This window comes from Actinia tenebrosa, unplaced genomic scaffold, assembly GCF_029948245.1.
Source record: "Actinia tenebrosa isolate PJP-AT-01 unplaced genomic scaffold, QUT_ActTen_1.0 PGA_scaffold4__44_contigs__length_22323623, whole genome shotgun sequence".
Lineage (NCBI taxonomy): Eukaryota > Metazoa > Cnidaria > Anthozoa > Actiniaria > Actiniidae > Actinia > Actinia tenebrosa.
In genome coordinates this window covers 8,343,730-8,371,724 of record NW_028292581.1, presented here as the reverse complement: position 1 = coordinate 8,371,724, position 27,995 = coordinate 8,343,730, and the positions used below count along the sequence as shown (strand labels likewise).

The 27,995-nt window shown below is 38.1% G+C and overlaps 1 protein-coding gene across 1 annotated transcript; it reads right to left on the bottom strand.

The window, feature by feature from the left end:
* Nucleotides 1–7: 7 nt before the first annotated feature.
* Nucleotides 8–27,728, bottom strand: LOC116291675 (receptor-type tyrosine-protein phosphatase mu-like). The gene is made up of 26 exons (XM_089036489.1): nt 27,591–27,728; nt 26,983–27,323; nt 21,846–21,987; nt 20,608–20,868; nt 20,063–20,130; nt 19,639–19,858; nt 7,106–7,408; nt 6,886–7,012; nt 6,653–6,801; nt 6,244–6,368; nt 5,950–6,037; nt 5,599–5,675; nt 5,078–5,117; nt 4,621–4,718; nt 4,415–4,534; nt 4,193–4,344; nt 3,755–3,892; nt 3,659–3,686; nt 3,310–3,459; nt 3,006–3,105; nt 2,743–2,822; nt 2,463–2,510; nt 2,221–2,370; nt 1,098–1,243; nt 880–1,015; nt 8–415 (listed from the first exon to the last, which is right to left on the bottom strand). Exons 1-26 carry the CDS (start codon nt 27,706–27,708, stop codon nt 332–334), a joined length of 3,489 nt encoding a protein of 1,162 aa, XP_088892615.1. The 5' UTR covers nt 27,709–27,728; the 3' UTR covers nt 8–331.
* Between the last annotated feature and the right edge of the window lie 267 nt (nt 27,729–27,995).

The window sequence follows — 27,995 nt, the reverse complement described above, 5'->3', positions numbered from 1 at the left end:
CCCCCCCATTCATTGATGTCTTTTGCCTCTATTCTTACTAAATTATAGTATAAGTTACCGATTATATGCGTTCTGGATCAAACCCCTATCGTATTGTTTACTTACTATTTTGACACAGGTCAAGAAAAATCAATCTAAAGTAGTTACAAATTTAAATTAGGATGGCAGTCAAATAGTTAACAAGCTCATTCTTGAATATAGTTTAAATTCTTATTCTTGAATATTTTTGAATTATTGAATCCGAATCATTAAAAAAATCATGTCATAATCATATAACAATAGATTCTAAAGAGAGGTGTTTCCTCTGGTCAGTAATGTAATGCACACAGGATTAATTGACGTCATCAAAATTGGCGTAGTTACTGAAGGAGTCCAGATATTTTTGGATGAGGTTGTAGCAGAAGACGTACTGAGTCTGCGAATTAAAAATAAAATATAAAAATCAGGAAAGTGAGAATGGATTACTTGCTTGGAATGGGATTTAGGAATCGCTGGAATCAGGAACTGATAGAATCTTAAATGTCGTGATAAAACTTTTTTTTCTCTCCTAAAGTTAAGATGGCTACGCGTCATGCTTATTCTAACCCTTCTCTTGTATAGACGCCTTGATGTGACGTCAAAGCAGCTCGATCTGGGGAACAAAACAAAAGAATTCCAATCTCCTGAGAATTAGAACCTATTGTTTTGTCCTCAGGATTGAGCTGCATTCCAAAGTGCTGCAGGGGGTGTATTTAGGCACTTTCGCGCGCTTCAAACTACACATATATAGCCATAGCAGGCGTGCACTTTTTCTATTTATTCATTTTAGCCACCGGGGATATATCGACGCTGATGAAACTTTTTCTAGCTTTACATTAATTAACAAAGTCTAATTCATACCAATGTTTCTACAGCTCCAGGTCTGTTGACACGAATACTCTTAACGGTCTGAAAGACGTCCAATACTTGTTCTTGTTTGACTCGTTCAACACATGAAGCAATAGCACAGAATGTACCGCTACGACCAACACCGTTTCTATGAAAAGAGGATCAGCACCGATTTAGTAAAGTACTAGCTTATGCTTGGGCTGAGTAACAAATTTCAATAACACAAGTACCTGCACTGAACTACTATTGGGGAGTTTCCTGACTTCTGTTGATATTTTTGTACTTCATCGATCAAATTCAACACTGTCTGGGGATCAGCAGGGATGCATTTGTTCTCCCAATTCAAGTGTTGCAGATGAAACACAATACGACGAGTCTGGAAAAACAACAGTTATTGGCAAGAGTGAGGACAATGCGATGGAACATAAAGTAAGTTTTAACTAATATTTCTTTTTTCTCGAAGATCCCTTGCAAGTCAAATGTTAAGCATAGACTTTGTTCTAGCGAAAACAAACAATTGCACCGTGTTTCATATCCATTGCATGTACGTTACAAGGATCAATGCAGCTTTACAAATGTCGTCGCAGAAACAGTTCAAGTATTTGAGCTTTGACTTCTGTGGCATTTTTTTTCCGTCGTACAAGGCATAAACGGCAATGAAATTAACAAATTAATAAAGCATAAATTAAACATAAGATTCTACGTTGCCAGTGGTAGAAAAAAAAAAAAAATTAGGGGTGCAGACAGCCGGCTTAATCCACCCACCACACAAGGTACGTCCAATAGTCAGTTTTTTTTCACCACAATAATTAAACAAAGTTAACTCAAATGTTTTTAGCACGGTACATGTGTTATTCGACCACTGCTCTTAATTGTAGTTGCGGTTTAAGTGAATTGAAAGCTATTCAACTATTTTGCAAATCAATCAAATACTTTGTTACTTGCCCCTTGCTTTGTAACTTCAAACTGTTTTGCAATTATACTCTCCATGTCCTCGGTCTCTATCAGTTTAACAGTGACATCTCCATACTTTTAAGTTCCATGCTGCGGCCAGTATTGAGGAAAAGACTAAAAACAAAAACAAAAACAAAAACAAAAACAAAAACAAAAACAAAAACAAAAACAAAAACAAAAACAAAAACAAAAACAAAAACAAAAACAAAAACAAAAAACAAAAAACAAATTTTTTTGTATACAAGATTTGGCCGCTTGTTAGAACTGATATGTAATCGTGGAAGTCATCAGCAGATATTTTGATAACAGTACAATAACATTAATATTGACAAAAATATATTGAAGAAAAGAATGCTGAAGATAAATTCATCATATAGCTTCATTAAGAAATTCAAATCAGTATGAATGTCCCACCTCACATTCTTCTTCCAAATTGTTCAGCATAACGATGGTTCCTATCTCGTAGTCCATAACCATTCTCCAGAAATCTGCAATCGTGTTTTCCATGGGAGCTTGTGTCATTATAAATGCGTTATGTTCTCTATAGGTCTATAAGACAGAAAACCACAGGTCAAGCCAAATGGTCTTTTTTATTTAATAGAGTTTTTATATGAAACTTGAAGTTCCCCAGAGCACCTTACATGCACAAATGAAGCATTAATGTAGTCTCCCTTGGCACCATCTACCAGCTGTGAAGAAACGAGAATGTCATGTGATAAATTCATGGAAATGTGTCAACTGATTAGTTAATTGACTTCAAAGAAAAAGTTTTAGTAACATTTGTTTTTCATTGGTCTTTTTATTTATATTTTTGACATTTAGAACAGCATGCAGCTCACATCAGCTACTCTAAGTACTTTGCTTCTACCTTCTGCATTCGCATCACAGTTTTCGTACGATTTAGTTTTTCTTAAGGCTTACTTCGATAATTGAAGCTGCATTCACGTAGTCTGCCTTGTTCTCGGCTTCATCTGTGCTGAGGATTACGCGGCTTCCATTTGCTGCAAATGCATATGAAACATTTAACATTTATAATATACAAATATATATAACATTTTACGCGATGTGTTAACTAAAAAAAGCAGAAGTCTGGTGATGCAGAGCATGTTTGAGCGAATATTTCCCGTCAACCAGAAATAAAATACCCTGCACTAAAACTGTAGCTGGATGTTAGTTCCACATACATGCGACAATGTTTGGATATCTGTTCTTCTTCGTGTTTTCCTTTGCCAGTCCAACATCAAAGTTCTCTTGACTATTTTGTGAAGTAACAGCTTCTAAACGCTACAATGACATGAAAGTTTTGTTATACAATTGTCTTTTAACCATTATATTTTTTTTTTCCCAAAACGAATCTGGTGAAATATACTAACAAATAAACACGCTACACACACTAAATGGAAGGAAACTAAAACAGAATAAAAATATCTTTAGGTGATTGTGTCAGGACCGTAAACAAGTTCGCAATTTATAGGATGAATTTTATACCTGAAACTCCAGCGCATAACCTGTACGTTTCTGGCGTATATCCACAGTTGACAACCGATGCATGATGCTACGGAGTTCGTGGGCCTGTAATTCTGTGTTTCCACAAGTGAGAGCCTCATAAATAGCCATGTTCACGAAGATGTACTGCTCCTAATGAATCAAAGCAGTATTCAAATAAGATACATATTTAGGATATCAATCTGATGTTTTCTCATTTTATTTATACAATCTTTAGTTCCTATAATAGAATAATTTTCTTATTATTATTTCCTAATGATGAAATCGGAATTATAATTACTTGTCACGGCTGTAATCGTTTTGAGGACTATGTTCTATGTCCTATGTTTACTGTGGTTATGGCTCTGCCCGAGTGTAGACTGAACGAGATAAAATATGGTCGCGATTAATATGTTTTAGTGTCCAAAAAAATAATAAGATGTCTTACAAGGTTTGCACCATGTATGGTCTGTCGTCTCGTATTGCATGGAGATAACCAGGAATATCCAGAGTTTGCTGTTCAGTTTGGGCTTGTCGAAGCATTGCGTCAATCATTATGTAGGTACCAGTCCTTCCAACACCAGCGCTGTCAAATCAAGTACGTACAGACAAACACTTATGCTATGCCAAACGAGCTTTGAGACTACACTTGTCATGTTTCTGTGAAAAAGTCATCTTGAAAACCCATTAGCTTTATTTCCGATCATCCAACAATTTATTTCATTATTTATTGATGTCAGTGAAACTAAAACCAAGAGGTCTAGATAATAGCTAGGTATAGGACTGTAAAGGCAGCAGAAATGTGTAAAATTCCTTTTTGTATGACGGTAGCTTCATCATGTGTAAAATCTTTTCTTGGATACTCATTTTCTAATTTGGTACTAACCTGCTATGGATAACCACTGGTCTGTTATCGTCGGAAGACATTGCAAGCATCTTTCTCCTGAATGCAAGGGCAGCCGTTGTATGTAGAGGTACTCCTTTGTCTGGCCACGCGGTGAAATGGAAATGAAGAACTTTTCGTTTTGGCACGCCGTCCTTGAAAAAAGAAGGAAATGAGGTCATTTTTTAAACTAACATAAAACTAACCTAACTTCATTTTGGTTACCTTCGACACAAAGAAAGTACGGATGGTGAAGTCTGCAAAAACCTCAGTCTTGTGATTGGTGACAGTGATGTCTGAATACCGAGCAGAATTTTTATCAGGCCAATATTGATGACACTTTCTCTGAAACAAAAAACGATACATTTCAAAAAATCACATGTTGTCTTGCCATGTGCCCTAGAAATGGACATTGTGTTATACATACATACCTTTCCAAGCTCAAGAAGATTGGTAAGCATGGCAATTGAAGATATTTCGTGATCCCAGATCATACGCCAAAAGTCATCCAATGTATTGTTCAATGGACCTAAAGTTATATTGTAAGATTGTAATACGTTACAGTTCTAGACCTCTATTGTGGATATTTAACGGGTAGAACGGCGCCGACTGCCGGAGTGAGAGGCGGGAGAACGCACAGGGAAAGGGAATGTTTTTCTATTATTCTGACATGAAACAATACAGTTTATTGAACATTTTGAATTTACGTATGGGAAAGGAGAGGTCTTGGACAGGCAGCGTTCAAGTTTTGGAATGCTTCTGACACTTAGGTTTAGAAAGTACTATTTGGCAGACTATGGAATCCGAGGAAAACCTTCTAAGTGCAATGTTTGTATATTGCATGCCTCTGCACGTCGCATGGTATGGTAGTAGTTAAATTTTCTTTACCTTGTGTTGCAATATACGCTGCAGGAGCTCCGTCATATCCCTGTACGTATAGAGTCAAAGAAGCATAAGCAAGCGTTGTCAATGGCACAAATTTCATGAATTGGAAAAAGAATAGAACACCTAATTATCACTAATCAATCACTAATTATTCATACCATTGAAGAAATAGAAAACGTGCGCGCGTGCTGTGTGCAATAATAACAACCCCCGCGTTGGCAGAACACGAGAGAAGTGTTACTAGAAGCACAACGTGTAGCGGAGTGCTTTTGGACATTTATCGAGTGTTCTGTCCGTTCCCCAAGTGCTTTATAACGGCATACAGCACAGCAAGCAAGTAATTTTTTCAATATAAAATACAAATTATAAAAATAGTCATTTTGGATAGGAATGACGCAACGGAAAGTGTGCATGCGTGCGCGTGCAATGTACTCTCATAAAGCACTCGCTCCAAACCAATCAGGACGCGACAATCAGAACAGTTAGTTTTATATAGCCATATTATGATACGGTGGGAAACTTACGCGAATAAAGGATGCATTGATATAACACGAGTCTTGATCATCATTAACTGGTTCCAAAGTAACAAGCGAGTGGTCATCTGAAGTTAGAACATATATTTCATGGAAACAATTTCCTTATCACAAACCGACCTACTCAAAAATGATAAGCACATAAATTAAAAAGGTATTATCCCTAATATTTTAGAACCTCCATCGTGAATGATGTGATTTGAATCTCGTGGTAGCATCTTAGTAAAAATTCATTCATCTCGGTAATCCTAAATCAGAATTTGCCTAACCATGAATGTACCTGATTTATCAGCAGAGAGATACCTGTTGTTAAGGGAAGTGATATAGGCATTTATGACTTACACGCAACAATATTTTTGTAACGATTCTTTTTCTTGTTGGCAGGTCTCTTTGCCATCTTGCATTCATGCATCGGCTCCACGGGTATGCTCTGTAGTTGTCAACCAACCAAAACGAAAACACAAAAGATCAAACTAAGTTTGTAAAATATTCCTAAAAAATCGGACGTACGGTAACGATTTTCGTGAAAAACATGGTCTCTATTACACTCAAACGTTTAAAAAATATATATGATATATGAATAAATGAGTGGTGACATGAAGAAGTTACTTTTACATAAAGTTGGCAAAGGCATACCTTAAATTCTTCCGTGAGCTTACTTTCTGGCGGAAGAGATTCTGTTGGGCTCTGGGCAGTCATCATGATCAAATCAGGAATGGAGCTTTCAGTTTCTTCATATGTATGATCTTCTAAGTTGTTTTCTTTTAGTCAAAATAATCAACAGATTACCAAAATAAATTGTCAATTGTTTAGTGGTCTATTTGACATCCATCTTGCCATGACTAGATCGCAATCTCAATCTCCAGATCTTCATCGCGGCACCGAGTATTACTCAGTAGAGAAAGGAAGACATCAACTTTTATGAAAAGGATGTCCAAAACGTGTCGAAAAAGACTAGTGTAGCTGTCTCACTGCGGTACGGCGCAACAAATTGAATGAATCTGCTGAACTTAGCTTCATATGATTTATAACTAGATTCATTTACCTGTGTCGAAAGAACTTTTTGCAGACACCTTTAGGAGATCATCATAATCATTATTCTCTGGGACTGGTGTATCGTCAATGACAGCCAGTGATACAGGTACTTGGTCCATAACTATATCTTCGTGTTTATTTTTACGATTGCGATTTCGACTATATATATGGGACAAAAAGTACTTTAATTTTTATCGAACATTTATGTTTAAAATCGTTATTGGATTGCGTATACGTGTTTACCGTTTATATGAAGTAATCACAACAATGAGAATTAGCACTAGGACAATAAACCCTGCAACGAATCCGGCTATCATCGAGCGGTTGAAAGGAGAGGTAGAATTTTCATCTGCATTACGTCTTGATTTAACTGGAAAAAAAGAACGACAAATATAACTCGACATTTTTTCAGAGGGAGAGTCATTGATTTTTTTTTTCAGTAAAAAACTTAATATTCACTTACCAAGTGAAGGTATAGTTATATTATAACCGCTTTGGTAAGGGCCTTCTTTGATTGTGGTCGCACTAATCTTGTATGAGAACGTTCCGTTTCCGGTAATATTAATGACGTATATAAGATCAGTTGTCCCGTTTATAGTAACTATCTCTCTATTTGATATATCCTTGTTGTAGTAGTATACAATGGTGTACTTCCTGATGATGCCATTCAAGTCACGTGGTCTATCCCATGTGATTACAACACGTGGTCCAAATGAGCCTTGTGCAGGCATCAAAGTACCAGTGACATTTACTGGAACAGAAGGAGCTTAAAACAAAAGATAAGTAACAAGATTTTAAACATGTCTAATACTAAAATTAATCCCCCTCTCTAAAAAATTCCGTACCCTGCTGGACATGAAGTCCTATAATAATTGTAATAATAATTGTATTGTTATTGGGTCAATTTATCTAACAGTAATATACTAGAATCAAAAGATCTATTCGAACATATTATTGTTAGCCCTGATAAAGAAAATCTATTACAGGACTATATGACCGATCTTTGTATAAAATCGGAATTTTATTCAATTAAGCAATCCGGAAATCTTTTCCATAAGGCAAAAGAACAGTTTGGATTCTCAATGATTCATTTCAACATGTGCTGTTTGTCAAAAAAGTAGGCTTTTATGTTTCTGATGAATTGCATTTCATCAGAAAACACGATTTTGATCTTTCCAATGAAGACCTCGAATCCTGTTGGATAGAAATTACATGTAAAAGACAAAAGAATATTGTCATTGGAAGTGTTTATCGGCATCCCTCAAGAGACTGTATTCGTTTCGGTGAAATTTTTAAGGAACAATTGGTTTCACTAAGCAATAAAGAAAAGGAAGTTTTTATTTTAGGTGATTTAAACATAAATTTATTAAACTACAATACCGACAACCAAACATCACAGTATTCGATACTCTTCTGGAATTGGGTTTCATGCCACTGATTATTTAAACCCACTCGAGATACTGATCACACTTCCACACTAATCGACCTTGCATATCTATACTAATGTACCACAAAAAATCTGAAAATCTGAAAAATGTCACTTCCCTATTTTCTGCACAGTGTCAAATAAGCTTCCTACATCAAATTATTCAAAGTATTACCGTGACTTCTCTAAATATTAAATTTGATAATAATGCGTTTCAAAGAGACATACAGACTATTGATTTCAATAATCTAATTTCCTCTGACGTTAATGAAAGTATGAACGGAGTTATTAACGCAATTCAATCGATTTCTGATAAGCATGTGCCACTTCGTCAAATTTCAAATAAAAAGAAAAGACAAATTAAGAAACCTTGAATTTCTAATGCCATTCTCACATCCATAAAGAGAAAGCAAAAGTTATTTAAATCTCATTTTCCTAGTAAAGACCCTTTAAAAGTAAGACTGTACAAGACTTACAACAATAAGCTAAATACAATAAAAGAAGGTGTCAACAAAATGTATTTTCAAGATCAGTTTGACCTAAACAGCGACAATTTAAAAACTACTTGGAAGCTTATAGGAGTGATTATTAATATGAAAAATAAATCTTCTCAGAAACAAATATCAAAAATACTATATAAAAACAAGTGTTACACTGACAAAAAAAGTATCGTTCAGCAGCTTAACGCACATTTCATTAGTGTTGGTCGTGAACTTGCAGGAAAACTTCCTCAAACTGATACAAGCCCTCTAAACTATATTGAACGTTCTTTTGAAAGAAGCTTTATGTTTCGCGGCATAACACCACATGAAGTATTATAGATGAAATAAGAGGTATTAAACTAAATAAGTCTACGATTGGAGTTCCTCGACTGTGTATTGAACTTGCAAGTGAATATATCAGTGGACCTCTGTCGTGTTTCGGGCTCGCTTTTAATTGTGTCTCGTCTCAGTACATATGAATATGCATGAACCTATTCCCCCTAATTAACATACATCACACTCCTCCCTTCTTAGCTTAAGGATCGTGGTCAAAAGATATCTAACTATTAACAACTCAAATACACTATAAGTCTTTCTTTTAACCTAATGTCTTCAACGCAATGTTCAGTCTCTTGTTTCTGTTTGTTCCTTTACAGTTCCTTTCTCAATCTTTCCCTTCCACTAGTCTTAGTGGCGGTTTCCGTATCCTAGTTGATCGTCGTAGTGTCTTAACTTCCTTGGGTACTTTCGTGACTTTGGTTGAAGTCCCTGCTTCCGGCTCTTGTGTCGGCATTGTTTTCTGGGTTTCCCCAGGCGGTCTTGCAGAAACATCTTTCTCCTCCTTTGTCTGTATCTTTGGCCTAGGTCTGTCACTTGCTAAGGTACCTCCACTTAATTCTGTCTCTATGTCGCGCTGTGGCACTTGATCTCTCGACCGATCGGGTACTATCTCTGGTCCATCTGTCATAAGAACGGATCTCCTCAGATGATCCACGTGTCTCTTCCACACTCTTCCGTCCTGTAACACTACTACATACGATTTTGGTCCTGTCCGCTCTACAATAGTACTTGACCACCATGTCTCCTCCTTTCTTGGGTCTTTCACCAGCACTGGTTCTCCAGCGTAGAACTCTCGTAGCTTAACTTCCTTGTCGTGATACTGCTTCTGCTTACTTTGCATGTTCACTACCTTGTTTTCTGGGCTTGGTCGTACTAGAGCTAATCTTGTACGGAGTTCTCGTCCCATGAATAAGCTTGCTGGTGTACATCCAGTCGTTGGGTGTTTGGTAGTACGGTATGCCAAAAGGAAACGATCTATCTGTAGCTGCAAGTTTTGTCCTGGTGACTTACTTGCCTTAAGGCTTCTCTTGAATGTTTGTACCATCCGCTCTGCAGCTCCGTTGCTAGCAGGGTGGTAAGGTGCTACCTTGATGTGTTTCACACCGTTTTTCTTGAGAAAAACTTCGAATTCTTCACTTCTAAACTGTGGTCCGTTGTCACTAACTATTTGTACTGGGATTCCATACTTGCTGAACAGGTCTCGGAGGACTTCAATCGTTGCTGCTGCTGTAGTACTCTTCATGAGGATGATTTCGGGCCATTTTGAATGTGCGTCCACTACTACCAAGTAGTTCTTGCCTTCTTTCTCTGCAAAGTCAATATGCACTCTGCACCATGGTGTATTCGGCCACAACCATGGCATTAATGGTGCAACCGTTGGTACACTCCTTGTCTGCTGACACCTGTGACAGTGTCTGACCGTGTACTCTATGTCCTCATCTATTTTCGGCCACCATATGTAGCTCCTCGCCATCTCCTTCATACGTACCATCCCGGGGTGAGCCGTATGCAGTTCCTCTAGCATCCCTTCACGGTGTTTACTGGGAATAACCACTCGTAATCCCCACATCAAACAGTCTTGCTCGATGGATAACTCGTGCTTACGTTGGACGTATGGCTTTAGCCGCATGTCGTCTACTTCTGTTGGCCATCCAGATCGCGTGTACTCCAAGACTCTGGATAGCACAGGATCAGTTCGGATTGCCTTTCTGATTGATGTGCTTGTGATGGGTAGTCCTTCGATGAACTTGCTCTCTACGTTGTAGATAGAGTTTTCCCTCGTTGATGAACCTGTGGCTAACAATGGCAATCTGGATAATGCATCCGCTGTTGCATTTTCTTTAGATGGAATGAACTTTAGATTGTAGTTGAAGGCTGATAGGGTTAAAGCCCATCTTTGTAACCTTTGTGCTGCTAACGTTGGCACGGCTGTTTTGGGACCTAAGATCCTTTCTAACGGTTTGTGATCAGTCAATATTGTGAATTGCCTTCCCCATAGGTAACTATGGAATCTCTTGACACCAAAAATTACTGCTAGCGCTTCCTTGTCCAGCTGACTGTAGCCTTTTTCGTGTTTGTTCAGTGTCCGCGATGCATAGGCTATTGGCCTTTGCGATCCGTCGTCGTATTTGTGCATGATGACTGCCCCCAGTCCATATGGAGAGGCGTCTGTTGCTATCAACAGCGGCAGTTTAGGGTCGTAATGCGCTAGTACTTTCCTTGAGGTAAGTTCTTGCTTTATTTTCTTGAAAGCTGACTCACATTCCGGCGTCCACTTCCACTCCTTGTTGCCCAGGAGGTCGTTCAATGGGTGTGTAACACTTGACAGGTTCGGTAAGAACTTTGCGTGAAAATTCAGCATTCCCAGCCACGAACGCAGTTCTGTTACATTCTTGGGTGCTGGGGCCTTCGTCACCGCTTCTACCTTTTTCTCCGTTGGTTGGATACCTGCCGCTGATATTTTTACTCCCATGTAGACTACTGAATCTTTCATGAACTCTCACTTCTCTGGCTTCACTCTCAGACCATATTTCTTGAATCTCTTGAAAACCTCTTCCAACGTTTCCAAGTGTTCCTTATCATTGCGACCGGTTACTAGAACATCATCCATGATACCACATGTGTGGTTTAAGCCTGCTAATACTTGGTCAATGAACCGCTGCCAGATTGCTGGGCTTGACGATATACCATAGGGTAAGCGCGTATACCTGAATAGTCCCTTAGGCGTGTTTATTGTGACTAAGTTCTGGGACTCCACGTCGAGTAGCATCTGTTGATACGCACACTTCAGGTCAATCTTCGAGAACTGCTTTCCGCCTGCCATCTTGGTCTGGAGTTCTTCCGGTGTTGGTATCGGGTATTGTTCTGTATGAATTGCTTGATTCACGGTGCATTTGTAGTCCCCACATAGACGTACCGTTCCGTCGGTCTTGGGTACAACCACTAAAGGAGTTGACCACTCACTGAATTCTACAGCTTCTATGATTCCTTCTTGCTTCATCCTGTCGATTTCCTTCTCGACTGCTGGTCTAAGAGAGAATGGCACCGGGCGTGCCTTCAGGTGAATTGGTGCAACATCGGGTTTTACATGCAAGGTTGCCTTCGTTCCTTGTATAGTTCCTAGTTCTGGTTTGAAGATATCTGCGTACCTCGATTTCAGCTCCTCAACTGGTTCCGACCTCGAGTGGTAATGCACTTGCGTGAACAAGTTCTGCCAGTCCAGCTTGATGGCTCTGAGCCAGGATCGTCCCAGCAGGGGTGGAGCATACTTGTCTTCCTCAACAATGACTATCGGTAAAGCTGCAGACTGTCCCTGGTATTCGACATCTACCAGAATCTCTCCTGCTGTCTTCAAGGGTGTTCCCGCATATCCGCGAAGGCTTCGCGTTGTCTTCTTCAGCAGAATATGTCGAAGGTATTTCTCGTAATCCTTCATTGTCATGATGGAAACTGCTGCTCCGGTATCTAGCTCCATTTCTACCTTTGATCCTTCCATTAAGATCGGTATCTTGATCGTTCCTGTAAATTCTTGATGATCTACCTTAATCTTCTTCTTCACGTCCTCGTTGATCTCTACTGCATTTACTGGGTCGTACGGATCTGTATCCGACTCACTCTCTTCCACTTCGCTCGGCGTCTCGTAGTCGTCGTCTTGGTTAACGCTCTCTTCTACGAAGCGTACAGGTTGTTTGCCCTTCGTGGCTTTGTTTTCCTTCCTTACGTTGTCATTACCTCGGCCTTGCCCCTGTTTGTTCCTACATTGCGACTTTAGATGACCAATTTCTTTACATTTGAAGCACTTAGCGTTTTTATACCTGCATTCCGCAGAGCTATGATTCTTCATTCCGCACCGTCCGCATTTCCTTTCCGATTCCGTTGACTTTTTTACCATTCTTCGATTTCCCCGATAGCTCACTTTATTTACCATTTTACTCTCCTCACTCATGTCCTTGACATTCTTTTCTGCTGCTTCTTCTGCCAAAGCTACCGCTAGTGCTTTCTGGAAGGTGTAATTTTGTGCTAGTAGTTTTGTACGGATACTATCCGACCGCAAACCACACACAAATCTGTCTCTTAAATTCTCTTGCAACTGATCTCCTTTAAAATCACAAGTCGCTGCCATTTTCTTCAAATCTGCTGCAAATTCGGTGATGGACTGTCCCGTTGTTTGCTTAGTGGAGTTAAAGCGAAATCTTTCAGCGATTACCAGCCTTTTTGGTTTAAAATGTGCTTTTAGTATTCCACATAGCTCCGTGAAGCTCTTCTCACTCGGTTGTTGTGGATAACACACGTCGCTCAAAATCTTGTACGACTTGTTCCCTATGCTGCTTAATAGGATAGCTTTTCTCTTTGCTTTGTTTTCTTCCCTATCCTCAATATCCCAGGCTATAAAATACTGACATAACCTGTTGATATAGCTATCTATATCACCTTGATTGGGGTCAAATTCTTCGAAAACACTTCTCGCCGCCGCCATGTTGTCGCTGCTTTTCTCGCTTGAACTCTGTCCTTGGCTTCGTAAATTCCCCTTGAATTCGCCTTAAAACAGTTCTTCGTTGTTTTATCCTCGGCTCCGTAAATTCACTTTGAATTTGCCTAAGAAAAAGTCCTGAAAATCTTGATTTTCTTACAGAATCCTCGTCGCCAGTGTCGTGTTTCGGGCTCGCTTTTAATTGTGTCTCGTCTCAGTACATATGAATATGCATGAACCTATTCCCCCTAATTAACATACATCACAACCTCTGTCATTGGCATTTAACCATTCTTTACTTCAGGGTATTGTCCCCGACATCCTAAAAATATCTAAAATTACTCCTGTCGACAAGGGAGGAGACCCCTGCGATCTGGCCAATTATCGTCCTATTTCTACTTTATCTACATTTACTCAAATATTTGAAAAATTGATTTACAAACAACTTATAAATTACATTGAAAAGCAAAAGATTCTTTTTGAATTCCAATTTGGCTTCCGTAAAGGGCACTCAACCGCTCAAGCTATTACAGAGATTGCAGACAATCTTCGAAAAGCTATAATAGACAACAACTTATACACTTGTGGTGTTTTCTTAGATTTATCATGAAAGCATTTGACACTGTAAATCATCAAATTTTACTTAATAAACTACTAGCTTACGGAATTCGAGGTCTACCACTGGAATGGTTTGACAGTTATTTATCAAACAGGAAGCAATATGTTGCAGTAGGAGATGTTACATCAGATCTAGAAACAATTACCTGTGGAATTCATCAAGGAAGCTCACTTGGCCCGCTATTATTTTTAATATATATAAATGACCTTCCAAATTCATCTAAAGTCCTAAGTTTCAAAACTTCTGCTGATGATACGAATATGTTCGCTTCTTCTAAAGATCTGAACTCTCTAGAAAAAACTATGAATTCGGAACTAGAAAAAGTTAAAGAATGGTGCGACGCAAACAAGTTATAATATCGCGTAACACTGGAATAATACATACATACATACATAGTTTATTCAAATCGCAAATAAATTATTGACAAATAGTAAAATACAAGTAAGAGCAGAGGCTAGCAAAAAGCGATACAAATAAGACAACAAAGCACAATAATAGGCGACTTGAAAGGAAGTTATGAGGTTATCCCTATGTGAAAACTCCTAAGAAAAACAACAAAACATGACAAAAATGCATTATAAAGAAAGACCCTAAGCAGCGTAATTAGCGAAAAATGCTCTATAAATGAAGTATAAGTATATGAATATGTACTAAATAAAGGAGAGACAAGCTCTCCGCCACCCTGAGCCCCACCCCCGCACGCGCACCCACCAGACAGATTATGAAGTCTGTCCGCCTGGTGAGCGCACGCGCGAGAAACCCAGAGCAACAGAGAACCCGTCTCCTCCTTAATCTAGACTCTACTAAAAAATATACTAATCGATGTGTACTGCAATATGTAAACATTAAACACCTAAGTGAGACTTCAATTTCTGCTTAAATGATCTAAACCCATCGGTTTCAACAATGTCTTTAGGTAGATCGTTCCACATATTAACAACTCTGACGAAAAAGGAGTATTTGTAGCAGTTAACTCTGGCTGCTTTAACATAAAGTTTGTAGGAATGATTAGCTCTGGTAGACGTAAGTTTCGTAAATTCAAAAAAGTCACGGAAATTTAGAATACCTAAACCGAAAACTATTTTGTAACATTCAACTAGAGTTAGGTAGTCCCTGCGGGTCGAGAGAGTAGGCCACTTCAATATTTTACATCTTTCTTCGTATGTCATTTCCCCTCTAGTTTGTCGAAGTGCTAGTCTGGAAGCTCTTCTTTGTACTTTTTCCAATGCAGTTATGTCTTTCACCAGGTGTGGACACCAAACGGGTGACGCATATTCAAGGATTGGTCTTACAAGCGCGATATATAGCATCGAAAAGACTGTGGTATTGGCGGTGCCAACAGTTCGTAAAATAGTCCCTAGGACTTTGTTAGCTTTATTTATGGTGATGCCAATGTGTTCACTCCAGGATAGATTATTGGAGATAGTAACACCAAGATCTTTGAAACTATTAACGTCCTTTAAAGTCTCCCCTAAGATGTACTTCGGTTTGGACTTGTCGCGCAAGTGGGTTATACGCATAGATTCACATTTATCATTATTAAAGCGTAACTGCCATGTGCATGCCCATTCTCTAAGATGGTCTAGATCGTGTTGAAGAGCTAGTGTGTCTAGAACAGGGTCAATAAGCTGCCTGTAAATCTTGGTGTCGTCCGCGTACAGTTTCACATTAGAGGAAATGCGATCTGTGATATCGTTAATGTATAGCAAGAAGAGGATGGGACCTACGATTGTACCCTGAGGTGTTCCAGATACCACTGGAAGCCAGTTTGAACAAGTTCCTCTTATAACCACACGTTGGTGTCGATTAGTGAGAAAATTTCTGAACCATAGAAGTAAGCTCCCACATATTCCGTACATGTTTAGTTTTAAGAGCAAGCGCTCGTGTGGCACGCTGTCAAAGGCTTTCGCCAGGTCGAGGAAGATTACGTCTGTAGGGATAGAAGAATTTCTTGACTTCGCCCAATCATTAACAGTAGATAGCAGTTGAGTTACAGTAGATCTTCCTTGAAGGTAACCAAACTGGTTGTCGTTTAATACGTTTAATTCACGCCAGAATTCAATAACATTGTTTTTGATAATTTTTTCACCAATTTTGCATACAATAGATGTGAGTGAGATTGGGCGGTAATTTTCCCTAAGGTGTTTAGAACCTTTCTTGTGGATTGGCGTAACGTCCGCTATTTTCCAGTCGTTAGGTAGAGTACCAGATGTAAATGATTTGTTTAACAGTACTGTTATGGAAGGTGCCAGCATCAATGCGAACTCTTTCAGTATACGCGATGGAATGTAATCTGGCCCTGGGGATTTGTTAGGCTTCAGGCTCAGAAGATGTTTCTTGACTTCATTAATAATAATATGTAAATTAAGACACTATCTTTCTATCAAACAACTTAAGCAAATCTACTATAACTTAATCTATCCGTACACACCGTATGTCATTATGGCATGGGGTAGTACATACAAAACTTATATTCAAAAAGTTCAGATTAAGCAGAATCATATCATTAGACTAATATTATTTGCAACACCTTATGGAAAAGAAACGGAAAGCGGTAAACCATTATTGAACCTCCTAAATATTCTATCAGTATATAATATTTATCGCTTGCAAGTCTTAAAGTTTATGCACTTGTGGCATCACCAGATGCTGCCTAGTGTGTTTGATTGTATGTTTAAATATGCCAACAATGTCCATAATTACAATACAAGGTATGCAAGCAACCAAAATCTTTATAAATCAAAAGTGAGAACAAATATAGGCAAACAAACAATCTCATTTATGGCAATAGATCTATGGAATGACCTATATACCAGCTTATCTCAAATCTTTCCTTTCTATATACTTATTAATATTTTATAAGATATTAATTCTTTTGAATGTATATACGATATTCATCATTTAACTTCTCCTAAATGTTCTATTTTTCTCTTTCTAAAATATATATGTATATGTATATGTGTGTATATATGTGTATGTATATATGTATACAGTCAATTCAAAAAATGTTGTCGTCGAGCAACTCAAGCCCACGCGACTGGACCGAAAGGAGCTCTGGGTAGTAATCATTGAAGCCGAGTTGACTGCATAATTTTATCTGACTAGTTATGCCTGGTTTACAGCACGAACGTTCGTAGGCGAGCGGGAAGTGTTAAAGGAGACGTTTTTTAAATGCCTTCATATATTCGAAATTGTGAACTGAATCATAAGTACTTTGTTTTTGTTTCCTTAAACCAAGGGCGCTAGGGCAAAAATTGGTGGTTTTTTAGCCGTTAGACTCCGTTATATTGGTGTTTTTTAGCCGTTAGAAACTGTTTAAACTGTTACTTATCTGTTCTGTTATGTGCTGGCTTGATTTGTTCAGTTTTCCCGTCTATATCTCGTCTATACACGCCAAAAATACTGCTGTGACCAACGGTCCAATCGTATGTAACGAACTACTGTATCCTATACCTGCCCCGTGACCGCTTACGTTAGCGTACGCGTCGGTTAATAAGTTAATAAGTTAATCCAAATCCCCTAGAATAACCAAAAATGAACAGGGGTAGGAAAAGAAAGGCCAATTTATTGTTCTCTCGTCTGCTCGTGTAATAGGATTAAAGTGAAAGGAACGGTGGCAATTTGTTTACTCAGCGATGACAGATGTGTAACCAACGAAACCTAACGAACCAACTTCGAATCCAGCCGAACTGGCCTCGGCCAAACTCGAACCCCGACTCGTGACCCAAACAATCTTTTCCAATGACAGCCTCCGGCCGTGACCTTTAGCAACGTTCACGTGTCGTGTTAGATGGTACCTCTCTAATCCGCTTAATGCTTTCCCAGGACGTCTTTGATAATTTTGAACGATTACCAATAATACAATGAACCTTACAAATGCATTTCGAAAGTTATTTCTAAGACATTCCTTGTATCGAAAAGATTCCAGACATATGGTACTAATTTTGAAATAGGATCCACTGTTTGGAAATCCCAACCGCAGTTGTCTGACGACTGTTAGAATCCATTCGCTCAAGATGCAAAATTGTATTCCGCAGCAATCGCTTTTACTAGCAATTACTTATACAGCGGACAGCCATAATACTAAGAGAAGGTACAGTTATTATTAATGATTCGTGGAGTCAGTTCGAATGGAACTGGTTTTTTTAAAACTGTTTGTAATTTACAGCCATAGCGAAACCTATCCTGAATTTAAATGCTAACGGTAAGTTGACAAGTAAGTCGGGGTTCGAGTTTGGCCGAGGCCAGTTCGGCTGGATTCGAAGTTGGTTCGTTAGGTTTCGTTGGTTACACATCTGTCATCGCTGAGTAAACAAATTGCCACCGTTCCTTTCACTTTAATCCTATTACACGAGCAGACGAGAGAACAATAAATTGGCCTTTCTTTTCCTACCCCTGTTCATTTTTGGTTATTCTAGGGGATTTGGATTAACTTATTAACTTATTAACCGACGCGTACGCTAACGTAAGCGGACACGGGGCAGGTATAGGATACAGTAGTTCGTTACATACGATTGGACCGTTGGTCACAGCAGTATTTTTGGTGTATATAGACGAGATATAGACGGGAAAACTGAACAAATCAAGCCAGCACATAATAGAACAGATAAGTAACAGTTTAAACAGTTTCTAACGGCTAAAAAACACCAATATAACGGAGTCTAACGGCTAAAAAACCACCAATTTTTGCCCTAGCGCCCTTGCTTAAACCCAAAGACATGCATTTGATGAATTGTTTCTTGCCATTATTATCTTATTTCTAGCGGGAACAATTTATTCAGAACGAATAATTAAACAGCTTCAGTGATTTTTACCCATATTTCTTTCGGTCCAGTCGCGTAGGCTTGAGCCGGTCGACGACAACGTTTTTTGAATTGACTGTATACACTCGATTGCAGAAACGTTGTAGTATACATTCATACATTTATTCAAATATCTAATGAGATGCATAATGCACAATAACCATTCTCAACGCTTAAAACCAACTGATTTATAATCTGTACGATCGAATAGACAAGAAAAAATATTTTGACAGTCATTGAATGAAACAAACGATAAATAAAGCGATTTTTCTGTTTTGAATATCATTAAATATACTGAATAAATTAGATATTTGTATAAATGTATGCTACAACGTTTCTGCAATCGAGTGTATATATATGTATATATATATATATGCATAATTGTATTATATATCTTAACTAGCAAGTGTAATTAACACTAATTCTAGAATCTTTTTTTTCTCCGTAAATATATATATCCTGCATAATTGAAAATAGATTTCTAGTACTAAATGTTTTTATGAATTATTCTTCTCCCTATGAGTAAATAAAGGTTGTATTGTATTGTAATGTAATAAATGTTCAGGAATTTTCAGGGGGATGATAGTGTGCAAACCAACCATGAAGCTGCGACGATAGTGAATTATTTATTCCCAAACACAGCCATACACCGAATCGAACTATGGCGACCAATTTGAATAACTATTGTTCTGAACTGACTAGCCTCTCTTACATGTGAAAACGATTTTATATGTTTCCGCGCGAACACGAGGTTAGTCAGTCCAAAACATTAGTTATTCAAAATTGTCAGCGTAATTGGATTCGGTGTATACAGATGTTTTTTTGTACTGTTTTTGCAGCTTAGTTTAATATCTCACCATCCTCCATTGTTGTCACTCTTTGCTCATTACTTGGTGGACCAGTGTACTTTCCATTATAGACTGCGATAGCGATGTTGTAAGTTGTATACTTGAGTAGCGACGTCAGAGTATAGTTTCCAACATCACTCACCTCAATCATTTTCGTCATTCCTCCTTGTGGTGTATAGGTTATTCTGTATCCCCAGAGCGGCCCGTGAATAAACTCCAACTTTTGAAGCTATATTCAAGAAAATAGTTAGATATAGAGGAAACATAGAGTACAAATTCACAGGGTTTTTTTCTTGAAAGTGAAACCTTTCTGAAACTTTTTTTCCCCGTCTCTTGCCAAATCAAACTAGGCGGAACTCGTTGGTTAGCTCCGCTTTATATACATGCAACGAAAAGGGCACTCAAACGGGTTAAATTAATAACAAATACTTACCTTCCATTTGAGAACAATTGTTTCAGATGACGTTTCTGTAGCATTTAAAGAAGGAATCGATTCGGGTTCTATACAAAGCATCAAAACAAACCGATGAAATTGACCTTTTATTCAATAAATATAAAATATATTAGATTCACATAAAACAACATGTTATCAAAGTAAATAACAATTATTCGCCGAAGAGGATCAAGTGAATATCGGGGAGTATTTACCGAGTCCTCGAGAGGCGAGGTAAATATTCCCCGATATTCACTGAGCCTGAGGCAAATTATATTTTTTAGCATTTTAACGCAACTGAGTGAATTTAATAAATAAGGAATCTTAAGAGAATTTTTTTTTTTTTTTTTTTTCATTTTCAAATTTCATTTATCTCTGCAAGATGCACAAATCGACAAATGAGCGTGCGCGTGCGCGAGTTATACATTCACCTGTAGGTGAATAAATAGCATATAAGGCATAAATTGCGACCAATGAGCGCGCCGGATTTATTATATTCACTTGTGTAAAAATACTAATATAATATATACGTGTTTAATATGCACCAGCAATAGCAGTTTTGATCGTTGTGACGTTACTCCATGCTCCATGTCCTACTTGCGTGACGGCCTTTATTGAGACATTGTATTCAGTGTACGGCTTTAAGTCGGTCACAGTATAACTCCGGTTATCGCCAATAACTGTAAATGTTCTGTTTTCCACTTTCACTAGATATCCAGTGATATGGTCAGTGGGACTGCAATTTTCGTACGTCCATGTCAATTTTATTGAACGTTTGTAAGGAATAAAGTCCACAAGAGGTGGTTCTGGTGGAGGAAACATTAACAAGATAACTCAATCTTAAGGTTCTTTTTTCATTATTTCTTTTGGAAAAAATTGAACACTCAAATCTTTATTATCTGAAGAAATGGCTCTTTTAAAACCTTTTTTATGATGGTCATCGATTGTCGTCCAGAGAATGTCATAAAATGGCCAAAACATGCTGCCTAGAAACATCACCGATATTATGCTCTTCTCACCAGGTTAACTGACGCATATAGTCACACACGTAGGTCCATGTTAGTCTTATTGAACGTTTGTTAGGTAACGAATCGTGAATTGAATGAATAGAACTGTGGTGTAATAATGTTAGAATGTTGATTATCACAGTGAATAAGCGATGGAATCCTATACGAGGTGGTTCTGATAGGAAAACAAATGACAAGTTCGAAACTCTATATCTTGATGAAGTTGTAGCTTTTATCGTTGTTTCTTTCGAAGAAAAAAAATGAACTTTCAAATCTTCATAAACTGAAGAAATGGTTACTTTCAAAACCTTTTTCTATGATGGTCATCGATTGTCGTCCAGACATTGTCGTAAAATGGCCAAAACATGCTGCATAGAAACATGCAATCACCGTTAGTATCACTCTTCTCGCCGGAAGCCGCGTGTAGGCTGCTATAATTTGATTTATTTGACAATTAATGTACGTTCAGTTTGTTTGCTGAGCCTTAAACGTCGTCATTTGCAGTCCACAGAAGCCCAACGAACACTAAAGAAAAAAGAGTACGGGTGGACAGGGCACATGTCTTTTTATGTGTGTTATTTTAAATTTAGCTTGAAAGTGGCATAATGACATGCGCATAGACCGACATGACTAAGGTCTCAAGGTTCACTCATACTGATGTGCATCTACTACTGCACGATTCTAATTGCTTTGCGAGAATAAGGACTGGGAAAAACCACGAAAAATAAAGGTAGCCAAACACTGATTAAAATGCTAGAATAATGCAACATACTTACCCTGGTTAGTAACGTAAACGTTGACTCTCATTGTTTTCGAATTATGATATTCCACTGGTACAAATCTTATGTATCTTGCCAGTTGAGGGTTTTTAAGATCACGACGTACTACACTGTTAGAGTTGGTGTTTCCTTTGAAGAGCTAAAAGGTAAAACCACCAATAAAAGACTAGAATGTGAAATTGTCATAAATGAACAACGATTTAGAAAACAGTTTTTCTTTGCTTTTTTGTAAAAAATATATATATTTCAAGCAGCACCCAAAGAATCCCTTGTTAGCAATAATATATAAGCGTAGATCAAAAACAAGGAGTAGGTCAGCTTTAGCTCCTTTGACTGTCGTACCGCCTATATGTTAATTATAGTAAAAATTCTAAAAGTAGATATGAAATGGGGGTTCTGCATCACGGGTCCCGTCGGGCTACCCCGGGCCCATAGGGGGAAAGGGTGTTCTACATCATTAATTCTGGAACCGCTCCGGAGCAAAAGGGGGCTACATTTTTACCTTCTGCGGACTCGGCCGGATGACGTCATGATTATTATTCAAAGCAGGGGAGAATTGTTTCTCTCATCGTATTCAATTTGCGTTACAGCTCGATTTTTTATTCCTAATTTATTGTATGTCTACGGATTGTTTTTTATTGTTCTCATTATCTTCTCATCTGCCTGATTGCCAGTTGCATTCACCCCAGTGCGACTGTCGCTGCGATATATGCAAATAATGAATAAACGTCATGCATCATGAGAAGTTTGATTATGTTATATTTATTTCGATTTGTGAGAAATGTTTGACAATATTTTAGTCATGCTCAAAATTTTCTAAGTCGCCCAAAATCGTAAATTATGGCCTCGATTCTGCAGTTTGCGGTTTCTCTGGTCGGGTAGAAGATCATGCAGACAATGATTATCATCAGACGTGATTTTGTTAAACTTGCTTTATTGTTCATCATATTATGTGTAACATATTGTCGAGGTTCGCTGAATGCAGTTGGACCACAAGTGTTTTTCACTCAAGTTTCTTTATTTTGCATATATAACTTTATTGGTTTACAGCTTAGTTATTACTTTTGAACACGATTACAACTGCTTAGAAATTTTTATACTTGGGCAAGGACTTTGCGATTGCTCTCAATCGTCCTGAACGTCGTGGAGCACGCTTTACTACATCTTTATATTGAGCATCTTGATAGCTTATCCACTTGACTGGCTTTTCTTTACTTGGTGGTGGAGTGGGAAAGAAATCTGGTGGGGGTGGTAGGGTCTTTGCTTTGGGAGTGCCGAAGGATGCAGTAGGAGAGGGTTGATCAAAACTAGTATTGGGTTTTAATGGAGTAGGAGGAACTTCGGTCAAAGTTGAGGATTTCGCTCGACTGGGTTTGAAAGAGGGGGTCCTAATTTTCGACGTTAACCGCTCTAGAAAGGAATGGTTCTTAGGTTTGGGTGTTACATAGCCACTATCGCTGGCGAGACTTGTAGAGGGAACGTTTTCTGGAGTCGTAAGACTAAGGGATGGCATTGAAAGACTCTGACTAGTCAAGGGCGGTAGTATGGTTTTCTGCTTGGGTCTGTATACAGCAGTGCTTGGAAGTTGCTGTTGTAGATAGAGTCTAGTTTATTCTTTGATCTTCAGTTCCGCGGGAACATTGGGTTCCATAAGAATGTTATTCATCTGTTCCTTTAAATTCTGTATTGTTTTGAGTATGGGTGGTTGTAAATAACTTTGACGTTCGAAATAGTTAGCCATGGATGTCATAGTGGCATCATACTCCCCACCATACTGTGATAATGTTGTTGTAGGATTCGGCTGGAAAGCAGTCTGATCATTGGGGAGAATATTATTTCTGAGTCTGCATTCTTCTGGTGTGTTTGGCTTCAGATACACGAAAAGATACCCATAAGGGCGTTGTACAGCGGCCTCCTACTTTTGAATGAACTGTTCTATCTTGCCTGGATACATCTGCTTTCCTAAAGTCATCATTTGTAGTTTATCTCTTGGGTTTTTAAAAAGAACGAGGTATGCAGCATTCAGACTCAAGGTGCGCATAATTTTTCCTTGAAAGTAAAGATTCTGTATAAGAAAAATGACACTAAGGTTTCGATGATGAGATCCTTTGGTGAATAAGTTCATGATTCTCTTATCATTGGACGTCACTGTCATTTGGTCGTCAATCACAATCAAATTATTGATCTTAGGGTTAAAATAATCATCTTCATCCAGGTCGTGCGGTATGCCTTTTACAAACTCGATCCCGGGAATGGTTTTCATCATGTGGTCGTAAGCAGATTGCCACTGAGCATAACTCCATACGATGCGCTGTGGCGGAGGACTGATCACTTGTGTTGCATTTTCTAGCAAATTCTGAACCCAAACCGTTTTTCCGGAACCGGTCATCCCTGCCACAATGTCTGTGAAGGGATGGGGTAACTGAAACCTGTCACATTTCGTGTGATCTTCAACATTTTGAGGCAATGGGTACGAGTGTACCGATGACTGCTTTTTCGCATTTGTTCTTGACCGATCCAATACTTTCGTTGCGAATTGTCCAACTTATGAGTTCGACTTAAATGAGTGTATAAATTCTTTTGCTCCTTTTCGCAAATAGGACAGGACCGCGTCGTCGTGCGTCTTTCGAAGAATGAGGCGAATTCCTATAGGGAGCGCTATTTATGGGAATCCAGTTGGTAAGCGCAGGAATTCTAGTCTTCATAAGATTCTAGTGTAGATATAAGATTCTAATCTAGATAGTAGATCTAGTGTAGATTCTAGTGTAGATTCTAGTGTAGATTCTAGTGTAGATTCTAGTGTAGATTCTAGTGTAGAATCTAGTGTAGCTTCTAGTGTAGAATCTAGTGTAGAATCTAGTGTAAATTCTAGTTTAGATTCTAGTTTAGATTCTAGTTTAGATAGTAGATCTAGTGTAAATAGTAGATTCTAGTGTAGATTCTAGTTTAGATTCTAGTGTAGATTCCAGTGTAGATTCTAGTTTAGAATCTGGTGTAGAATCTAGTGTAGATAGTAGGCAGCCAGTTGTATAATAAATACGATTGTTCTTTCCGTTGTCACTTCATTTGAACAAAGTAACCATCCCGAGAGAAAACATGTCTGTCTTACTTCGTGATAACTTTGGCTATTTGTATCTTTTGACTAAATGTCCAGAGCCCTCAGAGGAAAGTTTTGCTTGCAACAGCCACTCCCGAACAAGTCCATGTAATGTGTGAGATCTGTCATAATCTATTGAAAGGAGGCATTCCACTTTCTTATTCTTATAAAGAAGCACTAAGACCTCATGCTTAAGGACATCAGAGCGTTAGCTGACTCAGCAGTACCGTTCAAAACAAAGAAAACAATTTTGGCTCAAAAGGAAGATATTGCATCACCGTTGATGTCGGGTTTGAGTCTTTTCTTGTTATAAATAGCCCTTCGCAATCCCGTGAAATTCATTTGCACCTTGTTAAGACTTGGTGATCATCATGAAGAGAAAGTGGGTTGAGGATTCTGAGGAAGAAGTATCAGACTCCGAGACCTTTAGTGAGGAGGAGCCTTTGGATAATGAAATTGATCAGATGGTACAACAGCTTCCTAAAAACCTACCGAGGAAGAAGGCTCTAAATTTACTTCACAGCATGGCCGCTTCTAAGGACATTTTGTATCGGAATTCACATGGAGAAATGACTTTTCATCAACGAAGAATTCCATTAACCAGCATGAAGGAACTAATTGAGTATGCTTTACTGCCTTACAACCCAGTTGTCAGAACACCTAGAGGTTTAAAAACGTTTACCAATGGATTGGCAGAGCTTGGGATTAACAAGCATCTCATCGGCAATCAGAAATTGTTGGTAGATCTTGTTGCTACGCAACCGGAAGATGAAGACACGGATGAGAGTGAGTCTGAAAGTCAGTCAACTGATGACCAAGAAAACGAAGAAGAGCATGAGGAACAAGAAAATAGCGTTAATGATGAAGATGGTGATGATGATGATGACGAGGATGATGAGGAGGAGGAGGATGAAGAGGAAGGAGAGAGTATGGACGAAGAATTGGATTATGATGAACAGGAGCATTACAAGTGTCACGTTTGTCAAGAACCCCGACAGTTTTCAAAGATCTTTATAGTTCGGTGCCCAACTTGTCATTGGCACGAAGGTCGCTACTCAATGAACATGAACGAGGTTGTCCGGTGCGACATTTGTACGAGCGTGTTCCCTGCGAATCAACAGAACACAAAGAAAACGTTTTACTGCTGTAATGACTGCGATTCGATTCACCGGATGTCATTAAAATCATAGAAATTGAGACTCATCGTACTACGACAAGAGAGCGAAGAAATGGATGAAATGGTGACCCACGAGGATAACTACTTTTTTTTTAGCCAACTGGGAACATTATTAGATTATACTGTAAAAAATGCAAAATAAACAAACTTGAGTGAAAAATACTTGTGACCAATATTTACTGCATTCAGCGAACCTCGACAATATGTTACACATAATATGATGAACAATAAAGCAAGTTTAACAAAATCACGTCTGATGATAATCATTGTCTGCATGATCTTCTACCCGACCAGAGAAACCGCAAACTGCAAAATCGAGGCCATAATTTACGATTTTGGGCGACTTAGAAAATTTTGAGCATGACTAAAATATTGTCAAACATTTCTCACAAATCGAAATAAATATCATATAATCAAGCTTCTCATGATGCATGACGTTTATTCATTATTTGCATATATCGCAGCGACAGTCGCACTGGGGTGAATTCAACCGGCAATCAGACAGATGAGAAGGTAATGAGAACAAAAAAAAAATTTGAATTTGAATTGAATTGAATTAAGGTCGAACATACAAAAATGTTCTCTAGTTTTCTTCATGATCTTTCAAATTTCTTTAAAAATTTCAAATTCATCTTTATAAGTATACATGCAATGTTATTTGTTGCTAAATATAGCTTGTATTACCCAGAGCTCTGCGTTTTTAGTCGTTCCTCTCCGAAGAAAAGGCAGAGAAACAAAGCTGAAGAGCTCTGGTTGCGAGAATAAATCTTTATTCAATCAGTGCTAAGCATGATGATTAATTTACTCTTTGTTTTAAAAGCATATAGTGGCATATATTTTCTAAATTCTGCTAAAACTACCTTGTGTATACCGCTTTCGTCTCTATATCTGATCCAGTTTGACGAGTCATCCGTGTAATTCATCTTGTAACTTGTCACCCACTCATATATGTTTCTATAATGTGTGCTGTCTGGATCACCACCATTTCCTTGTGTTGCTACAGCAATAATAACACGTGGAGTACCGAGATCAATCTGTAGGTAATCACCAGGATTACTATTATACCTTGGTGCCCATCCATATTTACCGTACAATTTGGCTTTATGAGGTACATAGCGATAATCAAACGATGATGAGGCTGTGTAACTGCTGTCAGGTATTCTCAGATTGTTTCTCCCTACAAGAGATCGTTCTACACAACCTAAAAGGTATCACCATATGAAGCATTGAATTGTACATAATTGTATTTTACCTATTATATAACATTTTCTAACTTTATTATATTACTTACTAATACTTAATAATAAATATAGAGTGAATTTACATAACCCGGCTACCCAACAATTACTTAATTTTAATTTTTTTTTTTTTTTTTCTTTTCTGTTTCCCCCAGTAAAACAGTGAAATAGACACGGCTAAAGACACGGCAAATACAATTATTATTTAGAAATACAATCATTTTCCTTACCAGTGTTCTGTCTTCTTATACCAAAAGTAAAACAACAAAAAGTTAAAGTACGAAAACTTGCCATGTTCATGGTCAATCTGATGTGTGCGTTAAAGACTGTCCAACTGTCACGAGTCATGCAGTATTTGAGCACCCGAAACTAATCTAAATGGAATCAGTTGCCCGTGATACAAACTATATTTATGAATTGTTTATTTTGATTCTGCAGGACAGCTAGTTTTTCCGGTATCTCTTTCCATCTGAGGAATCGAAACAGCTAAAACAACCATGCCAAAGTAACAATGAAATAAAAAATATATTTTACGATTTTACGAAAAAAAACAAACACAAAACTTGATGAATAAGTGCTGCGCCACTCATTCGAGCCTTTGTTTACTTCGATTTTACTACTGCCTAGATATAAAC